At 40.1% G+C, this 18,072-nt stretch overlaps 1 protein-coding gene across 2 annotated transcripts in view; it reads left to right on the top strand.

Annotated features, from left to right (window-relative positions):
• LOC128701133 (tubulin alpha-1 chain-like) overlaps nucleotides 1-17,745 on the top strand; it is a 55,338-nt gene extending 37,593 nt beyond the window's left edge. Inside the window, exons 3-11 of one of the 2 annotated variants that reach the window (XR_008408862.2) lie at nucleotides 5,303-5,407; nucleotides 5,637-5,833; nucleotides 7,546-7,727; nucleotides 8,082-8,178; nucleotides 8,788-8,886; nucleotides 9,548-9,697; nucleotides 10,875-11,064; nucleotides 13,749-13,921; nucleotides 16,494-17,745. Coding sequence is in view for 1 of the 2 variants with exons in the window: in XM_053794718.2 (XP_053650693.1) it covers nucleotides 5,303-5,407; nucleotides 5,637-5,833; nucleotides 7,546-7,727; nucleotides 8,082-8,178; nucleotides 8,788-8,886; nucleotides 9,548-9,697; nucleotides 10,875-11,064; nucleotides 16,494-16,606 (1,133 nt within the window). In the remaining variant the exon portion in view is untranslated. The remainder of the gene's footprint in view (nucleotides 1-5,302; nucleotides 5,408-5,636; nucleotides 5,834-7,545; nucleotides 7,728-8,081; nucleotides 8,179-8,787; nucleotides 8,887-9,547; nucleotides 9,698-10,874; nucleotides 11,065-13,748; nucleotides 13,922-16,493) is intronic. The other variant, XM_053794718.2, reaches the window with a different exon arrangement.
• The last annotated feature ends 327 nt before the right edge of the window (nucleotides 17,746-18,072 follow it).

The raw sequence follows: 18,072 nt of genomic DNA, 5'->3' as shown, positions 1-18,072 counted from the left end.
GAAGTTAATGAGGAGAATTAAATCTGATGAGGACCAGGCAGGACTTCAAAGAGACCTGGACAGACTGGACACCTGGTCCAGCAAATGGCTTCTCGAATTTAATCCTGCCAAATGCAAAGTCATGAAGATAGGGGAAGGGCACAGAAGACCACAGACAGAGTATAGGCTAGGTGGCCAAAGACTGCAAACCTCACTCAAGGAGAAAGATCTTGGGGTGAGTATAACACCGAGCATGTCTCCGGAAGCACACATCAATCAGATAACTGCTGCAGCATATGGGCGCCTGGCAAACCTGAGAACAGCATTCCGACACCTTAGTAAGGAATCATTCAAGACACTGTACACCGTGTATGTCAGGCCCATACTGGAGTATGCAGCACCTGTTTGGAACCCGCACTTGATAAAGCACGTCAAGAAACTAGAGAAAGTACAAAGGTTTGCAACAAGGTTAGTTCCAGAGCTAAGGGGAATGTCCTATGAAGAAAGATTGATTGGGAAATCGGCCTGACGACACTGGAGGACAGGAGGGTCAGGGAGACATGATAACGACATATAAAATACTGCGTGGAATAGACAAGGTGGACAAGGACAGGATGTTCCAGGGAGGGGACACAGAAACAAGAGGCCACAATTGGAAGTTGAAGACACAAATGAGTCAGAGAGATAGTAGGAAGTATTTCTTCAGTCATAGAGTTGTAAGGCAGTGGAATAGCCTAGAAAATGACGTAGTGGAGGCAGGAACCATACACAGCATACACACACACACACACTTACACACTCACATACACACACACACACACACGCACACACACATACACACACACCACACACACACACACACACACACACACACACACACACACACACACACACACACACACACACACACACACACACACACACACACACACACACACTCACTCACACACACACACATACCACACACACACATACACACACACACACACACACACACACACACACACACACACACACACACACACACACACACACACACACACACACACCAGCTTAACTTATAACCTTCAACATATTTCCAAGGAACAATCATCCAAGAAAATCTTATCAACCATCTTATCATGCATCATACTCATCGTATAATTGAAGAGTATGATTGTTCCGTCTCACTGAAAGATAACCCTGATCTAAGATTATTGTCTTCGTGGCTAAATATAGTGCTGTTGTGCAACCCTAAAATATGACAACACTCTCTATTATTCCCATTGTTTCCACGCTGTCTGGGGTAGGTTATGACGTGGGTTATTTACCCTGGTTAATACAACACAGCTATGCAGTGTCGTCTCCCAGGTTAATACAACACAGCTATGCAGTGTCGTCTCCCAGGTTAATACAACACAGCTATGCAGTGTCGTCTCCCAGGTTAATACAACACAGCTATGCAGTGTCGTCTCCCAGGTTAATACAACACAGCTATGCTGTGTCGTCTCCCAGGACAGAAAATAGCAACTTCTTCCTCCTTTTCTTTTTCCTTCTGCCTCTTCTTTTTCTTTATTTTCTTCTTCTTCTTCTTCTTCTTCTTCTTCTTCTTCTTCTTCTTCTTCTTCTTCTTCTTCTTCTTCTTCTTCCTCCTGCACCTTCTTCTCCTCGTCTAGCTTCCATGGCGCCAGTAATGACCACTGGCTCTGAAGACTCAACACGTAAGGTTAATAATTTTTATTTAGCTCTACATCAGCCAGATTATTTTTTTTCATAAAGACAGAAAATGTTTCTGCAGGAAGCATAGAGAAGCTCACGTCAGCAGCTGAAGTTCTTAATATTTCCTAGAGCAAGAATACGACAAGGACACTTGAAAAAATGCTTCATCGAAGCAAGAAAAAATGCTTCATCGAAGCAAGAATACCTGATCGCCTTTATGTGTTTACAAACCTATCTACGAAGAGTTTCTTCCGTAAGAACAGTTGCTGGCAAACTCGTGCCATCCATGGAGAGTGTACTAATAAGAGCGACACAAGAGTTATCAGGCTTGTTCCATTACTGGAGAGTGTACATAGAAGAACTACCAAGCTTTTACCATCACTGGAGAGTGTACCAAAATCGAAACGAAACTTAAGAAGAAAGACTCCAAACAATCAATCTTTATTTCTAGTGTAAACAGAGATTATGAGGTCTCATTCAAACCTTAAAATATTAAAAGGCTTGGAGTCACTCAAAAATGAAGACCTATTTAAAATTGCTGAATGAGTCCATAACTCGAAAAAAATTAAATTAAACTACGAGGCAGAAGATGCAACACAAAAGTATGCAAGTCTTTTCTCAAGCAGAATCGTAACAGATTGGACCGGCAAATGTAAGCTAGAGAGGTACTTTGCAAATGCAGAATTCGGCCAGATACACCGTGCCCGGGTGGGTACAGTTGCTTAAGTCTTCAGGCTCGCATACTCAGAATGCTTCAGTTATTCGTGGCTGCTGGGTCAACCCAAAATTTTTACATATTAGAAAAAGTAATAATGAGTTTACAGTGACCAATGAGGTACATATAAGGTAAGGTGAGAACAGAAGCAAAATGTTGCCAACACTGCCTCACTCACCTGCTCACTAAATTCACAGTAAACCCATTCAGATCATCATATACATTCAATAAATGGGGCAGTCTGAAGTCAACAGACAGCCTCGATGTGGACTTCCATGTCCTCCGCTGTCCGCCTTTCCCAAGTATTCCCATGCAAATCATAAGCAAATATGAAGTGCAAAAAACGCTAATTGCTCTGAGATGTTGGTGACTACAACCCCAGCTATGGTGCCAGTGTAGGAATAATAAGAATGGAGTACTGCGTGACTCACGAAATCGTAACGACACGATTGTAAACAAACCATACCACGGGCGGGGATAGATTATTATTATAATCAAAAAAGAAGCGCTAAGCCACAAGGACTATACAGCAGGGCGGGGATAGAACCCGCGATCAGAGAGTCTCAAAACTCCAGACCGTCGCGTTAACCAGCTAGCCACAATATGATTCATCCAACTAGGTATATTTCCACACCATAGGAAGGTTAGCATAGGCACCACTGGAGTACTGGAGTAGTGCATATAGCCTATATTAGATCCTTAACAGATAATGCTACGCCTATGCTAATTTTATCTAAAGAAAATTCTCTCTTGACCATGGAATTGAGGCAACACGGCGTCTTCAGAATTATTCACGTCTGACCCAAAACTACCAAGATTTATAATCCGAGTAATGAACTGAGTGTTCATAGCTTGAGTTAGAGTATAATTAACACCTTTAAACCAGATAAAGTTTTCTAGTGAAGCAGAGGAAAAGTCTTAAGAAACTTGAGGTTTAGTGTGTGTGCGTGTTAAGGAGCTGTTCAATTAACCCTGGATGACTGACTTTGTTGTGTAATATGACTTAGCTGCTCCCTCATGCCTCCCTGACCTCACTTGACCCTCCCTTCCTCTCTCAAATTCAAATTCAAATTCAAAGTTTATTCTCTATAAAGATTACAATGTTGAATTTACAGAATTTGGTTGTGTGGTTTACATGTAGTTAAATAATGATTACAGAGTGCACCACTAGAACGCCTAGCATGGCTAGGCATTTCGGGCAGACTTAGTTTAATTCTTTATTTTAAAATATTACAAATTATGAGGTAAGTTGGTATTATGGCTAAGTGACTAAATACTAGTTTGTGAGTTTAGCAATGTGAATACTTTTGTTTTGGCACAGTACATAGTTTCAGTATTGGAGTATCATAGGATTCATTATTTTAAGATTGAGATTAATATTTCTGTTTATGGTCAAATGGGTGAGTGAGTGTAAGTGTGAACCACCAGGTGGTATTCGTGTAGTTAGTTGACGGGGTGTATCAGGGAGATAAGATGTTTTCTAATGGTAGTTTTGAAGGTGATGAATGTGTCTGCAGTTCTAGAGTTCTCAGGTAGGGTGCCTTTGACATACATTGAATTTTTGTAAAGGTTTAGTCGGACACGGGGAATGTCGTAGAGATATTTGTGTCTGGTGTTATGCCTGTGGCAAACACAGAAAATTAAATTTAAGAATAAATTTAACTTCAAAGGTTAATTTTTTTCACAGTAAGGCAGGATGATAATATATTCTACTCTACACAGATAACCTGTACGTAAGAGAATGAAACTTATGGCGACGTTTCGGTCCGACTTGGACCATTAACTAGTTACACAGAAGCTCCCTTCCCTTCGCTCTTCTGTGTGACTAGTTAATGATCCAGGTAAGATCGAAATGTCGTAAGTATAATTCTTCCATGTGCGGGTTATTAGTGTATTGTTCCAGTCACGGTACCGTGCCTTTTTTTATTTATATTCTCTCTCTCTCTCTCTCTCTCTCTCTCTCTCTCTCTCTCTCTCTCTCTCTCTCTCTCTCTCTCTCTCTCTCTCTCTCTCTCTCTCTCTCTCTCTCTCTCTCTCTCTTTCTCTCTCTCTCTTTCTCTCTCTCTCTTTCTCTCTCTCTCTCTCCTGGGGCACTATTGGCAGTTCTGAGAGGCGTAGTAATGAATATTTGATGCTGCTGTTAAGGTCACCAGGAGAATGAATGGTGATCTTAGCTATAAAACGTTCTGACTACTTAATACTTTTTTTTTTTTGGCCTCACAGCTATATCTGAAACTCGACTTCTCTATTGACCGCCTTGATCAGTTAGGTTGTTCCGACCTGCAGCTCGCAGCGCTAAATAGCTCTCACGGTCTAGCTGATCAGACATCCCCTGCAGAACCTCCTGCAAAGTCTCCTAAAAGAGCCTCTTGCAGAACCACCTTCAAGAGATGCATATGTATCAGCATATAATTCTAAAAATATATATATTAATCTTCATTTTAGGACTTAAATTATCAATGACTGGTGGTAAACGGATGATGCATTGCCTTAATGACATGTTTCAGTAGATAGGGTTTAAACCCAAGAAGCCGTCATATTGCTAAAATGATCAGGCAAAGATCTGAATGATCTTGGTTTGGGTATGAGTAGAATCGCACAGAATATGTACACTGAGATATATATATTTTTTAGTGTATATACTCTGAGATTTTCCTTTAAGTCCTATTTTAGTTATTAAAGTATTCTTGACTGGTGGTGAACAGATAACATGCAGCTTTAATGACCCTCGTGTAATAAGCTTTCAACCTCATTAGCCATCCAACCAGCCTTTATAACCCTAGTGTAGTAGAGAAACTTGAATCCTTATTTAAAATCTGTGATGTATGTTTACCTTTCTGTGATGTTTCGTGTTTTTCTGGACGTGATATATCTTTTCCTGGCTGTGATGTTGTGTGTTTTCCTCTACAGACGAGATCAGAACGGGTACCTACCGTAATCTCTTCTCCCCTAATTCCTTACACACTGGCAAGGAGGATGCTGCCAACAACTACGCTCGTGGTCACTACACTGTTGGTAAGTGTTTTCAGGGGTGCTCAGGGGATTTGTCAACAGAGAGAGAAAAGGATTCTCCTTACTCTACAGAAGATATTCTTCTTCCCTTCCTTACCTAGTCAATATCTCTCCCTCCCTGAGCCACTATCTCTCCCTCTCTAAGTTACTATTCCTCCCTCCCCTTTGAATCACCATCTCTCCTCCCTCCACCTCTGCGTCTCTGAGTCACCATTTATGCCTCGTGCTGCAGGTAAGGAGCAGCTGAATGTGGTCCGTGACACCATCAGGAAGCAGCAGGAGCAGTGTTCGGGTCTTCAAGGTTTCCTCGTCTTCCACTCCTTCGGTGGTGGCACTGGCTCTGGCTTTGGCTCACTGCTCATGGAACACCTCTCACTCGACTACGGCAAGAAGTCCAAGCTCTGTTTCTCTATATACCCAGCGCCCCAGGTAAGCAACCCAGCGCCCCAGGTAAGCAACCCAGCACTCCAGGTAAGCAACCCAGCGCCCCAGGTAAGCAACCCAGCACTCCAGGTAAGAAACCCAGCGCCTCAGGTAAGCAACCCAGCACCCCTGGTAAGCAACCCAACGCTCCAGGTATGCAACCCAGTGCCACAGGTAAACAACCAAGGGGTGAGGAGTTTTGTCAAAAACTATAACCATTTTGGGGTACTAGTGGTGGTGGTGGTGGTGGTGATGGTGGTGGTGGTGGTGGTGGTGGTGGTGGTGGTGGTGGTGGTGGTGGTGGTGGTGGTGGTGGTGGTGGTAGATGAGTAAGACACTAAAGATAAAAGATAAAAAATTTATTTCTTTGCAAAGGTTATAATGTGTAATTACAATTTTGATTTGTGAAATACATACCTGGGCATTTCGGACAGTAGTTCAGCTAATGCGTTGCTTTATTGTCGAAACGTTTCGCCTGCGTAGCAGGCTTCTTCGGTTGAATACAGGCTATTATAACACTGGAGATGGTAGAAGAAATGGAGAAGTAATTTTAGGGTGATCAGTCTCTTAGTCATGATAGAATGTGATTAGTTACACAGCCAGGCTAAGGTAGTAGTGGTGGTGATTGTGGTGATGCTGGTGACATTAGTTCAGGTAATGGTGGTGGTGACTGGGGTAGTGGTGCTGGTTGGGGTGGTAATAGGGGTGGTTGTGGTGCTGCTTGAAGCACTGGTACAGGTAATGGTGGTGGTGCTAGTAGGGGAGGTGGCAGTCTCGTTAAGTTGAATTATTTACATATCACAAGAACTGTTTGGTTATTAAGTATTTAAGTCAGAAAAAGTTGCTACCATTATCATGTATTCTCTGGCAGTATTACCATTAATAAACTGTCTTTACAGTTATGTGATCATAGCATAACAACTCTCAGCTTGTTAGGTAAGACACATATGCAACAGTTAGGTATCTTTATTTCGAAACGTTTCGCCTACACAGTAGGCTTCTTCAGTCGAGTACAGAAAAGTTGATAGAGGCAGAAGATACTTGAAGACGATGTAATCAGTCCATCACCCTTAAAGTTTTGAGGTGGTCAGTCCCTCAGTCTGGAGAAGAGCATTGTTCCATAGTATGAAACAATATTGTTTCATATTGTTTCATACCATGGAACAATGCTCTTCTCCAGACTGAGGGACTGACCACCTCAAAACTTTAAGGGTGATGGACTGATTACATCGTCTTCAAGTATCTTCTGCCTCTATCAACTTTTCTGTACTCGACTGAAGAAGCCTACTGTGTAGGCGAAACGTTTCGAAATAAAGATACCTAACTGTTGCATATGTGTCTTACCTAACAACCTGTCGGTATTTTATACCATTTTAATGTTCAACTCTCAGCTTGTATATTCAATGGTGTGAAAAAAATCACAGTAAATTATAAGCTCATGGCCCAACCAATTTAACGAAGATTTTTTTATGTGAAGTGTAACGAAGATTTTTTTATGTGAACTGTAACAGAATCACATTAACGGTTTACAGTACCGACGACAAGTTGAGGAATAAGGAATATATCACTGGAGACAGTAGAAGAGGAGAGGTAATCTTGAGGTGATCTGTCCCTCAGTCTTCTATCGAGGCTGAGGGACACATGTGCAACACATAAGCGTTGCATATGTGCCTTATTCATCATCTTCAGGAGAAAGTGACATGATGGCATGTTTGCAGGTGTCGACGGCTGTGGTGGAACCTTACAATTCCATTCTCTTCACACACACGACACTGGAACACTGTGATGTCGAGTTCATGGTTGATAACGAAGCTATCTACGATCTCTGCCAGAAGGGTCTACACATCACCAGACCAACTTACACCAACCTCAACCGCATGATTGGTCAGGTGGTCTCCAGGTGAGTGTATCTAGAACAAGGTAGTTAGAAAGAGTGAGTGGAAACGAGGAAATGAAAATATCTCCATGTTTTTAAAGTACCTGAGTGTTAGTCGACTATTGCTGTAGGCATCGTAACACTGTTGCAGTATATATCTTAAAGCCAAGCTATGAAATAAGCTGAGATAAGATAGGTCTGTAGTTTAATACTGCCTGTCGTTCTCCTGTCTTAAATATTGGTAGTACATATGCTGTCTTCCACACCTCAGTTACCCTGTTACGATAGATGTGTTAGTGGCACACACAGTGCCTCTGCTTCCTCTCTCAGGATCCATGGTTTAACGGTGTAAAAGAAAAAAATCACTTTCTATTTCAGTATCACTGCCTCACTGAGGTTTGACGGAGCGCTCAACGTTGACCTGACAGAGTTCCAAACTAACCTGGTGCCCTACCCAAGAATACACTTCCCTCTGGTAAGTCGCTGCAGCAGGTCCGACATGATGGCTCTTTCCTTAAACCTTTTGTATTAAAAAAAAAACGATTTAATGACTCATTTTAAGATTAGTATGTTAATAATGTATGTGACGCTGCTGATACGATTCTGCCTCACCTCACTTGTTAGTACTGATACATGGCATAGCTCCTGACGACGCTCCAGACTGCGAAAGTTCTAGAGCAAAAGATTTCTATCCCCATATATATATATATATATATATATATATATATATATATATATATATATATATATATATATATATATATATATATATATATATATATATATATACATATATATATATATATATATATATATATATATATATATATATATATATATATTGATGCTGATGAAAAGATCTTGATCAAAGGGATTGGAGTTGTCTTCCTCGGATTAAACCTGTTTATATCCAGGCGCTGTATGACTTCTACGCTGGAATCAATAATAATAGTGATAATAAAATAATAATAATAATAATAATAATAATAATAATAATAATAATAATAATAATAATAATAATAATAATAATAATAATAATAATGATAATAATATGATGTACTGTATCTCCGTGTCTCGCCCCCAGGCCACGTACTCCCCGGTCGTGTCTACGGACAACGCCCAGCACGACAACTTCGACGTTCGTACAATCACCTCCAAATGTTTCGAACAGGACCAACAGATGGTAAGAATTTCCAGCGTACGAAAACAAATTCTGTTTAATTAATCCCTTCCCCATTTTCCCCTCGAAAAATCCACGTAATATTACAGTTGTGTAAAACAATCACGATCAGTTCCGATTATTATAATCAAAAAGAAGCGCTAAACCCACAAGGTTCATACAGCACTACAATCAGTTCGAAGTGGAACATTATGGTGACGTTTCGGTCTGTTCAGGACCATTATCATGTCACAATTGGATTTCAGTCTGCGTGTAGACCAATCCTAATTTATAATATATGGTGAATTTACATCTATAAACATGGCTTGCCTATAACTATGGGGAAAAATACAGTATATGTGTGGATTAGACCTTTTATTTAATGCATTTCGCTTTGAAAATAACCTATAATGTTCTGTTTAGTGGTTTCATCAAGGGCGAAACGTTTGATTAATGAATGTCTTAATCTGATCGCGGGTTCTAACCCCACCCGTGGTGAGGTTAGAACCATAAGTGTCTTTCACCTGATGGAAGGTTCTTGATCCAGGGAACTGTAGCGGTTCTCTCCTTTCTTCGGGTCAAATCGAATTCCTCTTTAATACCCCACAACAGCCTGATGACTCCGTCTACGGGCTTAGCGCTTCCCCAAGAAAGTATTAATAGCAACATACTCCTCCTCTCACAGGTAAAGTGCAATCCTCTGGAAGGGAAGTACATGGCTTGCTGTCTCTTGTTCCGAGGAGATGTGGTTCCCAAGGATGTTAATGCCGCCATTGCAGAACTGCGAACCAAGAGAACCATCTCCTTCGTAGACTGGTGCCCCACCGGCTTCAAGGTAATTTTGAAACATTATAAATTCACAGAACACTTGGGAGTCAACCCATGGCAGGCGAGACCTGAAACTCTCAGGCTAGTGGTTAGCACACTGGCCTGCGATTTTTAGGTCTCATATACCATTGGTTTGAATTCCATCCCTTCTGTGATTGGTTTACAATCGTGTTATAAAGATCTCGTGAATTTGAAAAACCCTCTGTAGACAAAAGCAAAAGAATATAAGAACGGAGAAGCACTGGAGCAGTCTACTGGCCCATACTAGGCAGATCTTTCTCAAATCTAACTCTTCTAACTCTCTACTAAGAAAGTAGATGACTGTCATGAAGTAGAGGTGTATGGACATGAATGCACTGTCTCAGAATAGCTTTAATGAAGACTTTCTGGGACCTTAATCACTTCAAATGCATGTACTTGAAATGGTCAGGGGGACCCATAACCGAAACGTCTTCACTAGAGTGATGTCGAAATGAATACATTGATGTCGACTTGCCTCTTTGATAGCCCTCTAGTGATTACTTTTTTTTTCACGCAGGGAAATAAAATTAGTTCTTGATTTCATTGACATCAGTCATCGTCATCAAGGGACATAAGCCACGCTGCTTGGCTTTCTTGGAGTATCCTGGGTTATCAACTCCAGGATGACTCATCCGAAGAGTTTTTTCTCTATTTGCAATATATGACAGGGCTATATAAGCAACAGGGTTATGGAAGCAACAGCCTGGTTGAACAGGCAGCTAGCAGGTTAGAGAAGATAGAAATACCCTCGAAGCTGATCGTAAGTAACGTCTGTTGTCAACAAAGTTATGAAAAAGACGTACCTTGCAGCTTAAGCTTTTAATAAAACAATGTTTCGCCCTGAGTAGAGCTTTATGAAAAATTTTATAATACTCTACAATCACTCTTATAAGCATAATTTTAAAGGGGTGGACCGGAAAGCCAGCGGAAGGCCTCGGTTAGATGACCAAAAGATCCAGCTGCGGGTCATCACTAAGACCCACCTCAGCAAATAACTGTCTGTTTGCTGACAAACCTTACCTAACCTAACCTAAAACTCTACAGAGAGCGAAACGTTGTTCCAATATAAATCTGATCTAAAAATGTGTGTTTTCTCCATACACATTTTAATGTGATGTAAAACTTTTTGATCAACATTACTCTCGTGAGGTTATTTTTTTAAGGTGGGCATCAACTACCAGCCTCCCACTGTGGTTCCTGGCGGTGACTTAGCTAAGGTGGAGCGAGCAGTGTGTGTCCTCTCCAACACCACTGCCATCAAGGAAGCCTGGAAACGCCTTGACAGGAAGTTTGACTTGATGTTCTCTAAAAGAGCTTTCATTCACTGGTACGTCGGAGAAGGCATGGAAGAAGGTCAGTTTCCTTTCCCTAGATGCATGTGTGTGTGTGTGTTAACCTATTTGCAATTGCCTATTCCTTCCAGAAAGCATCACCTTGCAGGGGCTGGACTTCATCTTCTGATCCTTCAGCTTAATTTTCAATGTCGTTATGTTATTTATGAAGGTAGAGTATGTGTCGAGCTTGCCTTTGCTGTGTCCCCGTCCACTGTGCTTCCCTTATTGACGACTCATTCACCTTAGGTATTCTTCCTAACGTCTCAATGTTTTGCTTTAATAACTGTCATCTGTGTTACATTCATTCTGAATCTCAGGATTCTAAATTATTATATATATTCAGCGGGAAGAGTTGAGTCCATGAGGGACATACAGCGCCTGGAAAATGGGGAGGGGCGCAGTGATATTTTCTGGCGTCCCGTTCGTGGTTAAGCATCTACTGGCCTGATAACGGGATGCAAAGATAGTGTATACTGACAGTATGTAAATATGACACACGCACAATGCTGGTTATTTTTTTTTTTTGAAGACGCTTTGTTTACCAGGGGCTTCATCAGCTCACACAGAAAACAAAGACGTGGGTATTTATAATTAGAGACGGGTCCTAAGGGGAAATAATGAAGCCAGAAAGTCTAACATTTCCCATCCAGTAGTTATCAATGTAAATACTGTATAGTGATTTAATACTATTTCTTAACATATACATTAACAACATTACCATAGGTATTTTTCACATAATATATAATAATTGCTCTCAGGATCATTGATACGTCATCTATAAAATCTTGATTATCTTCGTCAGGCGTCAGAAAGTGTCCAGGAAGGTCTGTTGTGTGTATATTAACCTCAGACAGACCTATTGTACAGATACCAGATTTTTCTTAATTTGTAGTGCTCAAAAGTTATTTTTTAAGCTGTTAAGTGAGGATCAAGCACTAAAATTGAAGCGAGAGTAACACAGCTCTCTAGATGGTAAACAAAGAAGAAGAATTACAGACAAGACTCTATAGGAGAGATCGAGCCTTCTAGCCGGCCACCCCACAACTTGACCTCCTATCTAAAGAACCCATGGTTCCAGACTTATGGGACACTATGTATAACTAGACAGAAGGGTAAATTCCAAGTAGATGGAAATGGGAATGGGATGTGAAGAGGGTTTCTGTTTTTGGACTATATATATAGATATTCTCATTCTTTTTTTTTTAGTTTTTGTCTATATGTGGTTTACCATATCACTAATCAGCGTTTATGACACATGAAAAAAATCAAAGTTGAAATACTAGACAATAAATAAAAAAAAATTATGAACCATCCCATTATATATTTTTTATTCTTTGTTTTAATTGTATTAATTTATGTACATAGTTTATATTTGCTTTCAATATCCTCATAGATGTTGTTAATATGATGTATTTTTTTTTCCAATATTTATTGAATTTCCAAGTGATTATTATCTGGAGTTTCTGAGAATGAACACACACACTGTACAGTCCTTGCATCTGTGTTGTGTTCAGTCTCGCCGTCACTCTATCATCACAACACCTACGTCCCTCACTCCCTCACCTGCTTTCACATATTCTCACTCACACACTCGTTTTCACATGTACTCTCTCACATTCACACTCGCTTTCTTACTCTCCCGCTCGCTTTCACGTTTAACCTCACTCATACACACACACACTCACTTCCACATATATTCTCACTCACACACACTCACTTATATATATACATATTCTCACTCATACACACACTCGATTCCACACATATGTTGTTACTCATACACACTCACTTCAATATATATTCACACACACACACACACACACACACACACATACGAGGAAAGGTTAAGGGAAATCGGACTGACGACACTGGAGGACAGAAGGGTCAGGGGAGACATAATAACGACATACAAGATACTGCGGGGAATAGACAAGGTGGACAGAGATAGGATGTTCCAGAGAGGGGACACAGGGACAAGGGGTCACAACTGGAAGCTGAAGACTCAGACGAGTCACAGGGACGTTAGGAAGTATTTCTTCAGTCATAGAGTTGTCAGCAAGTGGAATAGCCTAGCAAGTGAAGTAGTGCAGGCAGGAACCATTCATAGTTTTAAGAAGAGGTATGACAAAGCTCAGGAAGCAGAGAGAGAGAGGACCCAGTAGCGATCAGTGAAGAGGCAGGGCCAGGAGCTGAGTCTCGACCCCTGCAACCACAATTAGGTGAGTACAATTAGGTGAGTACACACACACACACACACACACACACACACACACACACACACACACACACACACACACACACACACACACACACACACACACAAACACACACACTCGCTTCCACATATACTCTCTTACTCACACATATTTCATTATGCTTAACAATTCGCAAACAGGCGAAATTATTTGCAAACATTGTCTCGACGTCCACAGCAGGACTCAAAGCTGCTAACTTTGTAACAGAGTAACCAGTACTTTACCACGTGCTTCTGGGGACTAGCTTCATGGTAAAGTACTGGTTATGCTGATACAGAGTTTGCAGGTTCGAGTCCTGCTGTGGATGTAGAGACAATGTTTGTATATTTCATTATATCATAATAACACCTTCACACACACACTCCTTCAGTTACACATTCTCCCCACTAACACTCTCCATTATGTCTCCCCAACACCTATTTCCCACACTCCCTCGCAACACCTCCAGGAGAGTTCGCTGAGGCTCGGGAAGACACTGCCGCCTTGGAGATGGACTACTACGAAGTGGAAGCAAGTTCAACAGAACCGGGGGAGTCTGAGAACGAGGACTACTGAACTCTCCAGTTTTCATCTCCCCTTCTCTCTCCTTCTCTCTTGGATCCTCATATACCCGACCCACTGGTGATTACAAAGAGTGACCTGCAAATGTCCCCACACGAGTACAATACTGGTTGCTCTCACCCCTTACACCTGTTAAATCTACCCACCTACCCAATCACTATCTTCACAGAAGAATGTTCCTGTGATCATTATTTATTTTATGTGCTCAACACTATGGCTTTCAGCTAGTCACTTATGCATTTTTTTCAGAACTAGCAGAGTTAAACGTAAATCCTGGTTTTAATGTGTTGAGTATCATTAACAGCGGTATAACATACAGCCACACCTGCAAGATTCACATGTGTTCACGTGGAGAATGTTCACCCCACATGCACACGTTTAACACACATATCACATAGCATACTCTATAAGGAAAAAACATTTTACAGAATAATATTATACCGGGACAAATCGCTCTACATAGAGAGAAACATCATGCAAAGTAAGACCTGTTCTTCAACATGTGACCTTCCTTCATTATTGTCGCTACATAGCGTCGCTACATAGTATCATGTGACCTCTCTTCCCTAGTAGCTTTGTAAAAAAATACGCAGAACTAACCAAATGGAGGTAGCTGCTGTCTGGGCTCCACTTTCACAGTGTAAATAATGAAGAAATGTCCACAGGATGAAGCAGATCATGCGAGGGGAACCAGAGTGAGTTGATGAAAGTTGGGAAGAAAGTAATGTTAGGTTCATGACCTAATTCTTAATTTTCAGCAAAATTCATTTTTACTACAAATATACATATGTGAATACGTACCCAAATACGTACTCATATACAACTCATGCATATTTACATACTTTGCATATATACATACACAAAGACTTTCTACATCTTCAAAAAAGGCTTTGAAATTATTACTACGAACCAGTGTCATCATATCACATCATCGAGATGTGTTCTGTCTCTCAGTGTATATACACCGAGAGTATATACACTGAGAGTATATACACTGAGAGTATATACACTGAGAGTTTACTATAATCCATATTTTAGAGAGTAAGGTATTCTTAACTGCTGGTGAACAGGCTAAATACAGCCTTAATGACCGTCTTATAGTCCAGATTATAAACTTCCTGAACCATTGTCACTATAGCCAGTGAGCAACGTTGTTAAGGACGAGTGTAGAGTAAGCATGCACAAGTTTGAGCAATCCACTATGCAACTTTCACGAGTGTGTTATTGCAAGTTGCAACTCCAGCATCTAGTGATTCAACATTGTTAATGCAACACTGACAAAACAGTTTGTGTTCATCACTGCATAATGATTTTCAGTATAATTTTTTTCATTGTTTCTAACTTGCATGAGGTGACGGTATTTTATATATATATATAAATAAAAAAGAAAAAATTGATTGTATTTTATACGAAAAGAAACAAATCTTGATATTACTTAATATTTTTTAGTTAAATACAACTTCTTGTGTAAATTTTAGCCCTTGACTTTCTCTGTAGATTCTTCCTTTCTCATGCATTATTAAATGCTCCAAACTTCACAACACTAGTGACTTGACCTGATCTTTATCTCCTCATCTCATTATCTCTTCTCCTTTCTTATATTTTCTTGCCTTTCCTGTCTTCTGTCCAGGTGGGTTCTGAACTGTGGGGTTTTGTCCCTCAGGGATTTTGTCCTACCTCCGTGGACTCTCCTGTAGCACTCCTCTGTTCTCATCTTCCTTAGACTACCTCCGATACTACTACTACTACTACTACTATTTCTTCACTTACATACCACTCTGTGACGCCTTATATATATATGCATAGACAGATATGAGAGATCTCAATACAAAATTGAGGGGGGACTGATACCCTGAACACACGTAGTGTGATGCTTCACTAACGTCTTGGGAATGTCTTATGAAGACTCAACATCACTGCCACACTTACCATGCTTGTCACTGTGTACTGCTGTATAAAAACAATGCACAGAACATACATTCTTTTGTCAACATTTCTAGAGTATCCCAGTGTCACATAAATGTTGTAAATTGTGTGCAACGAAAGATACTTATATACAGGAACTGTACATAAGTGTCTTTTCTCAACATGTTAATATTACCATAGCATTCACTTACTGTAAATCTTTGTATTGAAAGGAGGCGATTAGCCTCACTTTTCGTGATTAGCCTCACTTTTCGTGATTAGCCTCACTTTTCGTTAACCATTTTCTAGATTTTTTTTCTTAAAGGTGTGTGTAAACACGCATGAAAGAGTTCAGATATTTCTGTTCTCTTATTTCATCACTGTGATATTTTTTGCAATATTAATTCTTTCGATATTTTAATCTTTGATGAATAAGATACATGTGCAAAAACTTGGGTATCTTCATTGCACATGTATCTTGCAACCCGTCGGTAGTGCACGCAGTCAGTAATATAAACCACGGAACGGGAGGGGATTGAATATATGACAGGTGAGTTTTAAAATTCCAGGGGACCTTGTTGAGTGGTTAGCACACTGGCCTGGAGTTTCAGAAATCACTTGCCATTGGTTCAGTCCCCACCCGTTCCATGGTTTGTTTGCAATCCTGTTATTACGATTTAATGAGTGAATCAGTAATATAAATTAATGGCTTGGTTTATTATTTCAGGGGAGTTTTCAGAGGCCCGGGAAGATTTGGCAGCCCTGGAGATGGACTACGAGGAAGTGGAGGAGAACCCTGGCTCGGAGGAGGAAGAAGAAGGTGAAGGGTACGAGTACTAACCTGAGAGAGAATTATCAACACTTGAAACCACTTTCTTCGTACTAAAAAGCGAGTACCAACAGCTGTGACGGGTCAGAGACCGACCTCAGGTTGACAGATCGAGAAATCATACAGTAGTAGACTGCGGGTTAAAACCGGCAGCTCTCATGCTGGATGAATGCTGTTACCCCTCTGCATTACGAGCACTAACAACTTGGCAATCAACAGTTCTAGAGAGAAAGGATGTTTTAGTATGGTGTTCCCGCATGTCACAAGACAGAAGGAATCATAGGTGGTAGGTCACAGAATACTTTAATTGGAGTAAAGTCCTTTACTGATAATCCTGAATGCCTCAGCTTGTAATGAAGGTATGATTATGGCAATCATTCATTCCGTCTCATTCCTCAGGATGAAGTGACAGCTGCCGTTGTTACTTCAGTAAAGAATAAGAACATAAACCCATAGCTTCCTAAATAAGAAAAAGGATAAACGGTTTTTAAGCCTGTTCTGATACAATTTATACAATACTCATTATAATCTCAGTGTATTTATTCATTACTCTATTGTTTTTACATCGGTACATGAATGCAGCTAAATAGGTCACTAAATTCTGGCATAATTGTCCTGTTATCCACCATCTTGAGATGATGGATGCAGAGACAACGTACCAAAAATATTTTAGTCCAGTGTAGACAATGTATAGCCTTATTTAGAAGACATTGCTATTAATTACTCTTTTTTCAGGTATTTATCATTACGGTTTTAACAACTAGACACCCATCATCTCCCATTTCTATAGGTTTATTAATATTTCTCAGCAGTTCATATGCTTAGAAAATACATTATTATTATTACAATCAAGGGGAAGCGCTAAACCCGGAGGATTATACAGCGCCTGGGGGGGGATGTGGAAGGCATTCAGGCTTAATTTGGGGAACTGGAGCACAGATCCAATTCCCTAAATCAAGAGCCCCTCACCAACATCAAGGAACCTTCCTTGAGGGGTTAGAAAATACAAATGATTCCGATGATGCTAATACTGTACAGTATTAATGAAAGCAGTGTATCCCATATGTGGCTTCAGCGTTATAAATAGAATCTTGTAATTACTATCCTATAGCTGTATAAATATATAATTGTTCTGGCGATAAATGAATGACATATATGTAAATTATATATATATATATATATATATATATATATATATATATATATATATATATATATATATATTCATTAAGTTTTTCACAGTACAGATCAGTCTTATTTACATTGTAAATTTAGCTAATCTCTGATTATCAAAGTACCACTGTAAATGCTTAGTCTCTTCTACAGTAAATAGGTTCCAGTATGTTGGATATAACTATGTAATATTTGCCTTTAGATACGTTGCTGAACGATGTTATGTGATCCAATTTCTACCTGTTACACGGTCTGTGATATTATCCGTCCAGATTTTGGTAAATAAAACTGTTTTGGTTATTTA

Source organism: Cherax quadricarinatus, chromosome 73, assembly GCF_038502225.1.
Source record: "Cherax quadricarinatus isolate ZL_2023a chromosome 73, ASM3850222v1, whole genome shotgun sequence".
Lineage (NCBI taxonomy): Eukaryota > Metazoa > Arthropoda > Malacostraca > Decapoda > Parastacidae > Cherax > Cherax quadricarinatus.
The sequence above is the reverse complement of the archived record's forward strand: the minus strand, read 5'-3'. Positions and strand labels throughout refer to the sequence as shown.